We start from the raw sequence: 12,343 nt of genomic DNA, 5'->3' as shown, positions 1-12,343 counted from the left end.
CCACACTCAGAATATTTAGTTAACAAACCAAATAGCCTTTCTTTTGCAATTGGAAAGTTACATGATGTAAGAGACACGGACAGACGAAAAATTTTGTACTATAGTTGCTTCGAATGTCATCAGATGTGGCATAATTTTTTGGGGTAATTCAATTTACATGGTAAGGATATTAAAACTTCAAAGAAAAATCATTAGGAAAGAGTGTGCTGCACATCCGAGAACCTCTTGTCGCCTATTATTTAAAAAGCAAAATATATTATCTGTACCATCACTATACATTCTTGAACTTCTAATTTTCCTGCACATTAAACCTGAACTTTTCAAAGACTTTCACTTCAAACATTTACACAACTAGGCAATAACAACATTTTATGCTCCCACCCACACCTATTAAAGCTAAATTCTATGACTCCTCAACACAAGAGCATGAAAATATACAATAAATTAAAGATCTGTGATATACTGAGCATGGAAATTGGTCATCTACAGAAAAATTTACACGAACTCTTAGTGGAAAGATGTTATTCAGTGGAGGAGTTTATGAATGATGAGGTGATAACTTCAACAGTGCAACTAATCACATGATCTGAATATTGTATGTTATGAGATGAAATAAATCGAATCAGTTACTTGCTATGTGTTGCTCAGGGAAGAGTGCATATTCTGGATGAACGCCCAAAATAGGTCTTCCTAGACATCTTTTGCTTGCTTTTTGCTGTGCTTCTTATTTAAATCCCTCAAAAGCTGCTCTCACACAATGTGTTCCCAAACCATTGTGAAGAAACAGTTTGAAAGTTCCACAACCATTCAAATATCACAGGAGGATGCTAGTCATCGGGCAGCAGTATTAGCACAGTTAGAGAAGGTGGCAGTCGTTGCTTTCTTCTGAGCTTTCACAAATGTTGCGTGTGACAAATATTTGTTTAAAAAGGGAAAAATATTATACCAATAATCATTGTGGTATACTTTGAGAGGTGTATAGTTGACCTAAGAGATCATGATGGAATGAATATTTATGTATAAATTATGTAGTCAGGCAAAGAGTTTGACAGAGAACAAAGACCTGAGTTGAAACAAGGCCCCGGGAGTAGACAACATTCCATTGAACTACTGACGGCCTTGGGAGAGCCAGTCCTGACAAAACTCTACCATCTGGTGAGCAAGATGTATGAGACCGACAAAATACCCTCAGACTTTAAGAAGAATATAGTAATTCCAATCTCAAAGAAAGAAGGTGTTGACAGATGTGTAAATTACCGAACTATCAGTTTAATAAGTCATGGCTGCAAAATACTAACGCGAATTCCTTACAGACGAATGGAGAAACTGGTAGAAGATGACCTCGAAGAAGATCAGTTTGGATTCCGTAGAAATGTTGGAACATGTGAGGCAATGCTGACCCTACGACTTAGAAGAAAAATTAAGGAAAGGCATACCTACGTTTCTAGCATTTGTAGACTTAGAGAAAGCTTTTGACAATGTCGACTCTTTTAAATTCTGAGGGTGGCAGGGGTAAAATACAGGGAGCGAAAGGCTACTTACAATTTGTACAGAAACCAGATGACAGTTGTAAGAGTCAAGAGGCATGAAAGGGAAGCAGTGGTTGGGAAGGGAGTGAGACAGGGTTGTAGCGTACCCCAGGTGTTATTCAATCAGTATATTGAGCAACCAGCAAAGGAAACAAAAGAAAAATTCAGTGTAGGTATTAAAATCCATGGAAAAGAAATAAAAACTTTGAGGTTCACTGATGACATTGTAATTCTGTCAGAGACAGCAAAGGACTTGGAAGAGCAGTTGAATGCAATGGACAGTGTCTTGAAAGGAGGATATAAGATGAACATCAACAAAAGCAAAACATGGATAATGGAATGTAGTTGAATTAAGTCAGGTGATGCCGAGGGAATTACATTAGGAAAAGAGACAGGTAAACTAACAGATGAGTTTCGTTATTTGGGAACTAAAATAACTGATAGTGGTCGAAGTAGGGAGGATATAAAATGTAGACTGGAAATGGCAAGAAAAGCGTTTCTGAAGAGAAATATGTTAACATCAAGCATTGATGTAAGTGTCAGGAAGTAGTTTCTGAAAATATTTGTATGGAAGTGAAACGTGGACGAGAAATAGTTTGGAGAAGAAGAGAATAGAAGCTTTCGAAATGTGGTACTACAGAAGAATGCTGAATATTAGATGGGTAGATCACATAACTAATGAGGAGGTATTGAATAGGATTGGGGAGAAGAGTTTGTGGGAGTACTTGACTAGAAGAAGGGACCAGCAGGTAGAACATGTTCTGAGGCATCAAGGGATGACGAATTTTGCATCGGAGGGCAACGTGGAGGGTAAAAATCGTAGAGGGAGACCAAGAGATGAATACACTGAACAGATTCAGAAGGATGTAGGCTGCAGTAGGTACTGGGAGATGATGAAGCTTGCACAGGAGAGAGTAGCATGGAGAGCTGCATCAAACCAGTCTTGGGTCTGAAGACCACCACCACCACCACCACCACCACCACCACCACCACCACAACAACAACAACAACAACAACAACAACATGTAGTCAGGTACAACTTGCGTGTGATATGCTGAAGTGCATTGAGAGAGAAATGGTAAATTTGTCACAACTCCTCATATCTTTTTAGTACCTCCCACGTGTGTATTTCTATGTTTCTATAGTTCTATTTATATTATATTATAATTATTATTATTTCCAATTTTGTTATTTAGGTTTAAACATTTAAACATTTGTAATAACAATAAATGTGCAGTGGATGGGTAGCATGAAGGACTAGACCGACAAGCAGTTCGAGGACACGCTGCCGTAACTGGTAGCATAAAGTGCATGTCAGACGGCTGGCTTTGTTTTATGGTACCAGACAGACTGGTGAAATTTAGAGTGCCAATTTCTCAAAAAAGGTTGAGCAGCACTTTTGTACCACAGGAGTTTCTCACATTTATATGTACTAAATTGGTGCAAAAAGTTCAACGAAATCGGTGATCTGTTGGGTTTACGCTTCCTGTGCCAGTTCTAATGCGGTATACCACCCAATGAAGTTTCTTAGAGTTCAAAAAATGTCAAGTAATTCTGTGTGACCTCACAATCTCCTTCCCCATGCTGGAGCAAACTTTCAAATCTTAGTCCAGATTTCTCACCGATTGTGTGGCTTTCTAGCATTCAGTTGGTTTGGTTAATGATTTTGCCATCATCTACTGTGACAAATTTCTGTGAGAAATCATCTCTATGCTTGCCAGTGTCACAAAGGGGGGACACATGAAGCTGCCAAGTATGGAAACTTGGCTGAACTGTTCGAGATCCTGCAACATGGAATGGACATCAACAGCCGGTGTGAAAATGGCTACACTGCAATTCACAGAAAGGCAAAGTGTGGCGACACCTCAGCTGTAAACTGGCTGCTGGAGTCAGGTGCCAATGTCACTGTGTGGGGTGACTGGCAGCAGACTACCCTCCACGTAGCAGCAGCATACGGCAGACAGGGTGTCGTGATGGTCCTGCTGTTTCACGGTGCGGACAAAGACGCGTGGGACGGCTGTGGGCAGACTGCTTTGCAGATTGCCGCCACATGTGGTGAAGCAGCTGTCGTAAACCTGCTGTTGTGGTTGGGGACAGACCGGTCTGCTGCCGGCTACGGTAAGATGCCTCTGGAGCTAGTCCTGGCATGCAACAGGAGGGCAGTCCTAGATATACTGAGCAGGATTTGTCCCGAGTATCACGGGGCTGTACTACCATTTGCAGACAAAGCAAGTAAAAACATAGTATACTGTGAAATACATGTAATTGAATTATTGAAATATTTACCTCCTTCCCCTTCTTACTTCTCCCTGTACTGGTCACACTTCCACATGTGAAACTTCCTGAACTGCTACCTTCAACATCCTTGAGCTTTCTAAACAGAATTTTTTTACACTTAGTTTGCTGGCAGTAGGTCACATGTTTGACAGGCACAGGATTGCAGAGCTCTTATTGACACTGCTCCAGAGTAGCATTTGTAGTATTTGAACCTCACGATGTAGTAGTTGAACCTCACCATGTTCCAAATACACGTGAACATTTTCGATGACCTTCCAGTGTGGTATACTTTGAAGTCATTTTCCAAAGTCTTTCTCAGATTCTCTTCTGCAGTAGTGTTCAGCATTTCTTAAACACAGTCTGAAATTTGTGTGTGCATTTTCATTCCTGTCAGCACAGGCACCCCTGTTCTTAGCTGCCGAATTGCTGCCAGCATATGGGAGGGCAAGGGGGGGGTTACTTATGAGACTGCAACTCCTGAGTACGTCATTGGGTTACCGCAAGTGAAGAAGCGCAGATAACTTACCTATGTTAACTGGCTCTGTGTAAGGAGATATCTCATTTAGTAAGTCTGTGAGAAGGCATTCACGAGTATCAGCGTTGCAGATAAGGCAGCCACAGATGTTCTTGGTGAAAGCAAAAACTTCGTTTCCAACACTAAGAATTTTAGCAATGGTAAATGAAGTTCCACATTGTGCAACATGGAACAAAATAATTGGAAAGATTATTGGTTTTAGATTGCTTAAAAAGAGAAAAAACTCACCTCACATACTGTGTTTGATGTGAAGGGTGACTACTTTAAATAGATTTCAGTTTAGAATCTCATTTAGTCAGGTTTCATATTGATCAAAAAATGTACTTGCATGGCTGTCAGGACCACTTGCTGAGAATTAATGTCAACCCATTTGACAACACAGCTGAAACCATGTCATCTGATAAGATTATCAGTGAATACTGTGAGTACTTAATTCAGTGGTTACAGTAGTGAAGAGATTATAGGTATCCATACTTTTTGATGAGATAAGGAGTGCCTGCAGACGCAAAATACAGGAAATGGATGTCCTGAAATTATGTAAGTTACCGATGATGTCCCAGGCTGCCTAGTTTGTTAATTTACTTTTGTAACAGTAAATGTAAATAGACAGGTTACAAGGAACTCTGCAAAAAGTACCACCACTGCAAAATGACTGCTAAAGCAGGATGTCATTCATTTTTGTTATAGTGTTGCTGCAAAGTAGTGAACAGATTTCACAATAATAAAAATAGTGGCTTCGTATGGGGCTACTGTGATTCACCAGACGTGTCCAAATCTAACCTGTATCTTTTCTTCCCCAGAACACAATAAATAGGAAATCATCACATGTAAAAGGAATATTAGACCTTTTGGATGAAGTTATGTCTGAACCTAAATTAGAAGTGATCAAAGTGACCTTGATACTAATCCTGATCTTGTTCTAGACATCACTGCAGAAGAAAGTGACACTGGAAGACACCACATAAAATCATGCAAGGCCTAATCATTTGAGGGTGAAAGTGTTGATGCAGTGATGATGGTTTGCCTTTATCTTCTCTTGCCACTAATACATGGAGTAAAATTTGTTGTGGAAGTACAAAGTCTCATGACTAAAATGAGTATGTTGGTATAAAAGGCAAATTGAAAGATGAAGGTAACAACATGGCACCAGACGATTTCAATTTTTTCTGTGACAATTTGATTGGTTACATAGCATTTCACACTAACTTTAATGCCTCTCAAAAAAACAAACATTTTGTCTTTGGTTACTGGTTTAAATGGTTCGTTTTTTCTAACAAAATGAATTCTTGTGGGTATAAAATAACCTCATAGTTACCATGGAAGTTGCTCTTGCTGTAAACAGTTGAGGGACAATTGTGCAAGTTCACTCATGTCCATAAATAGGTTTGGAGGGTTACCACCACACACACACATTTGAATAATAACAACGTGACACCAAAAACAGAGTCTCCAAATTACAATAAGCTTTGCAATATCAGACCTATGATAGACATTGATTAAAGCTTTCGAAGAGAGTTATGCCCCACCTAAAGTCAGCCAGTTGATGAATGCTTGGTGACATTAAAAGATAGGATTAATAATAAATAATAAATGCCCAAGAAACTCATCAGATGAGGATACATGGTATGGCTTTGGGCTAATAAATTAGTGTTTGTTTGTGATTTTGAAGTTTACACTAGGGTTGGGTTGTTCCGAGGGAGGAGACCAGATAGCGAGGTCATCGATCTCATCAGATTAGGGAACGAAGTCAGCTGTGCCCTTTCAAAAGGGACCATCTGGCTATTTGCCTGGAGCCATTTCGAGAAATCACAGAAAACCAGAATCAGGATGGCCGGACACAGGATTGAACAGTCATCCTCCTGCATGCGAGTCCAGTGTACACTAGGAACATAGGTACAGCTGAGGTTCATTTAGGAGAAATAGTTTTATTTTATTTGTGGGAATGTCTGGAATGGAAACAATGTTTTTGATAACTGCTTCACAAGGGTGTCCTTTGTGGAAAAACTGAAACAACATGGGACATGCAGTTGTGACCTCAAAGGTCTGGAACAAATGAAGCATGACAAAGAACTCAGTAGAGTGGACTCTGAATGGTCAGTGAGGGATGATGGAATACCCTCTAGAAAAATGGAAGGACAATTTCTTATAAAATCCTCCAGATGATGTTTCAGTTGTGAACAGAAAGGAGGCTGATAGTAGCAAAAAGCAAATTGCTGCAAGGTCATATCATGTGAACAAAGGATGTTATACAACTGAAAGAAAAGCAGGAAGGTCCTTGGTAATATTCTCTTGGTATTTTGTTGATGTATCAGTTGTGACGTACACTGGTAGGAGTTTGCAAGTCTAAAAATTTAGAAGGAATGTTGTAGCTGGTTTAGCACATACTAGATATGTGAAAGGCTTACCATGTTCATCACATAATACACCACACCGTGAGATATTCAAACCACAGGTGCCCACAGGAAAGAGAAAGTCAGAAGCAAAACACATGCTACAGCACGGGATTCTAAAATGTTATGCCAACTGTGGTATGAAAAACACCTTCATTGATCCCGATGGAGTTTTAAAAGGTGATGTTTGCTTATGCTTGTCACCCGAGAAGATTTGATTCATTCATATCCAGGGTATCTTTCATGTTTTTCACATATTGTGAGTGTCGCTAAGACTTACCACAGTGGCTTCAAATGAAGACACCCTTCAACATTCATTCAAATGTATAAAAAGCAATAAATTGTCATTTTCATTTCTTCAGTGTGTATTCAATTTAATCAATTTCCACCAGAAATTCAGTAGTCTAATGCTCTGTGCTTCAAACGGCTACCAGAGATGGCAAGACGGAGGCGCACAGAGTAATACTGGCAGCCAGAAGCCCTGTGTTCGCAGCTAGGCTGCTGTACCACATCGCAGAAGCTGCCAGTGGTTGTTTGCACGTACCAGTTGTCGAGGCAGCCACTGTGGAGCACTTCGTCAGTTGCGAGTACACGGACGAGGTCCCAGACGGGAAGAGAAATGCGGCAAAGCCACAGGCACCTGCAGAGACGTGTAAGCCCCCTCTCCTTAAGGAGGCTTGTGAAGACCAGAGTCCAGGGTTTTACACTGGAGGATGGCAGAGTGTGTGGTGCTGTCATCACAGCACAGTGTGTCTGTTGCAGTTTTTTTAAGCAGGAAACAGAAGTACACACACACACACACACACACACACACACACACACACACACACACACAGTTCTCTTGAAGTTGCCATAATGACTTCGCAGAGGTAACCCGCCAACAGAGAAACACAATAGCACACTTGCACATTCAGCTCTACACTGAAGCCGTCTGCACAGCTGTTTCACGAAGGTCTCTACTAACACCATCTAGCGTGAGAACCCTGCACTATGTTTGTGAGTGGCAGCACCCTCAGAGTCATGTTTCTTTTGGGTCCCCCTTGTACATGTAGAGAGAGAGCTCATCGAATACAATGAGACAAAATACACAAACCATCGTCGTCCTTTGTAGAGAGACGAATTTTTAATCTGACTGTCATGGGCATTAGGTACAGCTTACATGTGCACTGTTTTTCTGTTTGGTTAACAGAATTGGGGACCCACTCTATCACAGAATACAGGTGGGGCAGGGGAGGGGGGGGGGGGGGAGGGGCTGCAAGCTGTTAACCTTTGTGAGTGTGGGTAGCCTAATGCTTATGTCCAGCTTGCGTGACAGTGGTCACTAACACACTGAGGGCGATTTCGTCCCGTGTAACTCAGGTCTGTCATACGATGCTGCAGATGAAGCAGATTAAATCCTGGCATACCGTGAAATAAGTGTTACTAAATTATTCAAATTTGTAAGGCTCACTGATGTGAGGCCAGCGATATAGGTGGGAAAACGTGATTGGCGTACTAGAGTGTGACGTCGCACACACAGTTGAACTGAGCATTTTTAATAGTAGGGGCATATTTTATTTTGTGACTAACATCAGAAAGTGATGTATTTTTTTATGAGAGTCTCTGGTTTGGAGATGGGCGAGGGGAAACTTACTATTGGGAGGCAGTGTTTTCTAATTTGGCAACTGGTGACCGACACAATTTGGTGGGAAGGAGGAGATGACTTAGGGCACTGAACAACAAGGTTATCAGGGCCCTTAGATTAATTATGTACTGATGACTGTGATGAAAACCCAATAAAATGGAAGAACAAGTTGCTTAGCTCCACAAGAACTGAAAGGTAATCATGACAAGATGAGTTTCAGAAAGGCCAGTAACAAAGCCCCGACAAGGCACTGGATGACAACTAGAGGGAACAGTGGCTAAAATACCAGTAAAGACACAGTAAAAAGGGGACAGATGGCTGTGGCTGGATGACAATTATAAATATTGAGTGACCAAGCCCGCCTGTGACATTAAAATCTCACATCCAATATTTGTGGAAAAATTCCCGACACCAGACAAAAAACAAATCTTAAAACACGACCACCACCGCCTCCTTATCAGTTATAATAGAGGTCATGTCCAGTGGGAGATCCAGATCTTATTTATTTATTTATATAGTGTTGAATTGTACTTAAGATAGGTAAATAAATTGGTGAAATCAATGTGAAGTGAAGTAGAAATTAGGAAATAAATGAAAAACTTAGTTTAGTTTAGAAGAATTACACACTGGCAAACAGCAGGCGGAGCAGCAGTGGCAACGGCCGGCGCTGGCAAGTCAGCACGTCGGGAGAAGCAGTCGCCCCCCCCCCCCACATAAGCGGGCGCTGTCGATTCAGCCGTCAGGGCATCGCCCGACCGGCTCACGTGTTTCTCAATTGTCCCACGTGATCAAAGGCCCTCGCCTACATTCCAAGAGCCGATGACTGACGTTAAGAAGATTCTTCGAGAAGCTTTTCAACATGACAGAAGAGGCAATGACCGTGGAGTCTTTCACCTCCAGTGAACTGAAGTAAATAAATACACGCAACGCCGTCGGCCCGAGAGTAGTTTTTCACCTTTAGTACAGTTCAGTCTGTGCTGAAGACTGTCATGCAGGAAGAGACTACATCGTACACAGAAGCACCGAGTCCGCCGCTGTAATGGAATAGCGAGCAGCAGCATTACTGCCAGAAGACAGAAGTTAGTAGGTATTTGAAGTCTGATTTTTACGTACCCAGGTGATTCTTGAGGATGGGAAGGAGACTGCCTCACATCAGCAGTCACCTGTGAGCTGGTGATGCAGATCTGACAGCCGAAGACTGGCAAGTTGGAGTCTGTTGTTCGAGTCCGGGACACTGGCCTTCCCCCGTTGCGCCGCTCCGCCGGCCGACGCACGACACACACGGCCGCTTAGAGAAGAGAAACACTGGGACGCCACATCCAAGGTATCACCATCCGATTCACGACTTTGTTGTCAATAATTAAACGGGCCACCTCATGATGCGCGTCTCCAGTCAACTGGGCGAAACAGCGACACGAGACACACACCACCAGGCGTAATCAGACGACACCGCCGCTAACGCAAGCAGAAGGCTTCGCAAACGACACAGCTGCCGCTCTCCCAGCCAGAAAAAATCCAGTAAGGAATCCATTGTACGAATCTTTCAATGAAAGTCATCTTATGTAAAAACGCTGTTTCATTCCACCTCATACACGAGCCAAGGAAGAGCCCACCCTGCCCACACGTTAAGAGAGAAAAAGTAATTTAGTGTTTTTGACCCTGACAATGCTTTAGAATCAAATGCCCTTTGCAGTAATGCTCATCCTGACAACTGACTAGCATCAAAAGAGGTTACCCAGTTACAGTAGTTTACACCCACATTGGAGCACTAAAATAAAACATAACACAACAGAGCTTACAATGATTAAGTTTAGGTCTTAGCAGTCAGCAATTTTGTCATTTCCCAAAACTTCGTTCACTGTGACCTGGCTGCTCATTCTTCTGCAGATATGACATACTTCTTCCGTTCTGATGGTTTGAATGTCAGCCATGAGTATTTGTTCTTCAGAAGCAGTTTCCCTTCTCTGTGTTGAATTTGGTGTGTGGTGATGTTCAGTTCATCTAGATCACTTTGTACTTCTTTAAACCAAATGTTTTTGGTTTTACTGTTCCAGAAGTAGTCAAAAAGTTGCTTCAGGATTCTAGTATTTGGTAGGCGAGATGTGGCCAAAAATTGCAATCCTCCTTTCCCGCATTGTATCAATAATGGATTCACTTTCCATATAAACTACTGAATTGGACGAAAGTCTCCATTGCCCATTACCTTGGTGTTTCTTATTGATAATTGTTCAGAGTATTCTTCTATCAACTTTCTGCAATTTGTCAGTTGTTGCTCGAGTATTTAGTCTGAATAGTGTTTCACTTGCATATGTTGGTTCCAGTTTTATGACGGAGACGTAATGTCGAAATTTATCATTTATAGAGAGACATCGTTTTTTGTAGGTTGGCCAAGCGGTTCTCTGTACTCACTGAAGTTTTAATGTTCTACTGTCTATTGATGCTCTTTCATTAACATTCCAGGTAATAATCTCATCAATATATTTAAACTTTTTTACTACCTTAATTTTTTGATCATTATGTAGTATGATATGGGATGTGCCAACTGGGAAGCTGGGCATCATTTCTGTTTTCTCAAACGAAATTTGCAATCCAACCTTTGCCCCTAATCGTTCCAGTTGTTCTATCTGAACCTTTGCTTCATCAATATTGTTTTCTAACAGCACCAAATCATCTGCAGATGCAAGGCAGTTAAGTTGAATCTTTCTTCCAATCTTAACAGGTGGCGGGCATATCTTGTTCCATTCACGCACAATTTTCTCCAGCACACAACTGAACAATAACTGTCATATAAAACACACTCCATTAAAATATTTCATATTGATACCCGTGTCCCACATCTGTGCCACACCAGAGGCTCCCTTGCATCTTACGAGGAAGCAACACGTCAATGGGCAATGTTCTATTCCAAGCCGTTGTGGTGTCACAAGGCTTAGGCCTGTCCCACCCCTCATTAAATCGACGAAGACTTATACGAATAATTGGAAGAACAGTTTTTATTATTATGTTCTTTAAGTTTGTTTTTGGGTTTTCAGAAATACGGTGGGAAGAAAGTTTATGTTGCAGATAAAGTGGAAGACGTTACCCGACAATCACCACGAAAGTTCGACGTAGCAGCAAGTGGGCAAGGAATATAACGAATGCTGCAAACTACCGCGAGCCACGGAAAGGCATGGGCCGCGAGGGTGTCGAGCTGCCTAGGTCGTCGTTGGACGATAAAGGAATAGATATCCTCCTTTCTCTTTGTAAACAGATAAATCGAGTCTTGAAAGGTTCACGCAGAACGTATAGGTGGGTGACACATTAGGTGGGACCTGATGCCTGTAATACTTCCACGGTTATTAAAAAGTTGTTAAACGGCAAAACCAATAGTTCATCATTTATATAGATAAAAAGTAGTAAAGATACAGGAAAGAAAGAATTGCAGTGTCAGAACGAAAAGTGATACATCGCTCAGCAACGAAGAAGGACGTAAACAGCGTGCGTTACGTGGTGAAAACAAATTAACTCATAAAATAGTAAGTCTGTAATTAAGCATAAAGCCATGTAACACTGCACCCTTTAAGGGCTACTCCTTCAGAAATCTGAGGTGGAAGGAGGTAAACCACAGTCACACAATGTTTTACAGAACGTTCTTCATTATTCCTCACTTTCAGCAACTGCGTGGTCCATCAACACGTGGGCTTCCTGGTCACAAATGAGGGGACAGCCTACATGGGGGACTTTACAGTGAGCAGGAAGTGGAGGGGAGAAAGCCGCCTCAGCTGCCGTATCAGTGAGTTCATTTCCCCGAATATCTACGTCCTGGAACTTGGCAGAAAATGATTCCGTTGTCTTGGCTTTACAGGAGAAGGAAAGCACTTCCCACATGGCCTGCACTTCTCGCACAAGTGGCAGCCAAAATTTCGAGGACTAGCCATTCGGTGACGTCGGAGGCCATGTCGGGGGGGCTGTGTGAGGCTGTGGTGGAGCACGCACTGTCGCAGAGTCT

General features: G+C 41.9%; 1 protein-coding gene across 1 annotated transcript in view; it reads left to right on the top strand.

Annotated features, from left to right (window-relative positions):
* LOC124553538 (ankyrin repeat-containing protein DDB_G0279043-like) overlaps nt 1–11,489 on the top strand; it is a 29,832-nt gene extending 18,343 nt beyond the window's left edge. Inside the window, exons 3-4 of the mRNA XM_047127386.1 lie at nt 3,251–3,598; nt 11,388–11,489. Of these exons, the coding sequence (XP_046983342.1) occupies nt 3,251–3,598; nt 11,388–11,489 (450 nt within the window). The remainder of the gene's footprint in view (nt 1–3,250; nt 3,599–11,387) is intronic.
* The last annotated feature ends 854 nt before the right edge of the window (nt 11,490–12,343 follow it).

The sequence above is a fragment of the Schistocerca americana genome, chromosome 11 (genome assembly GCF_021461395.2).
Source record: "Schistocerca americana isolate TAMUIC-IGC-003095 chromosome 11, iqSchAmer2.1, whole genome shotgun sequence".
NCBI classification, from domain to species: Eukaryota; Metazoa; Arthropoda; class Insecta; order Orthoptera; family Acrididae; genus Schistocerca; species Schistocerca americana.
The sequence above is the reverse complement of the archived record's forward strand: the minus strand, read 5'-3'. Positions and strand labels throughout refer to the sequence as shown.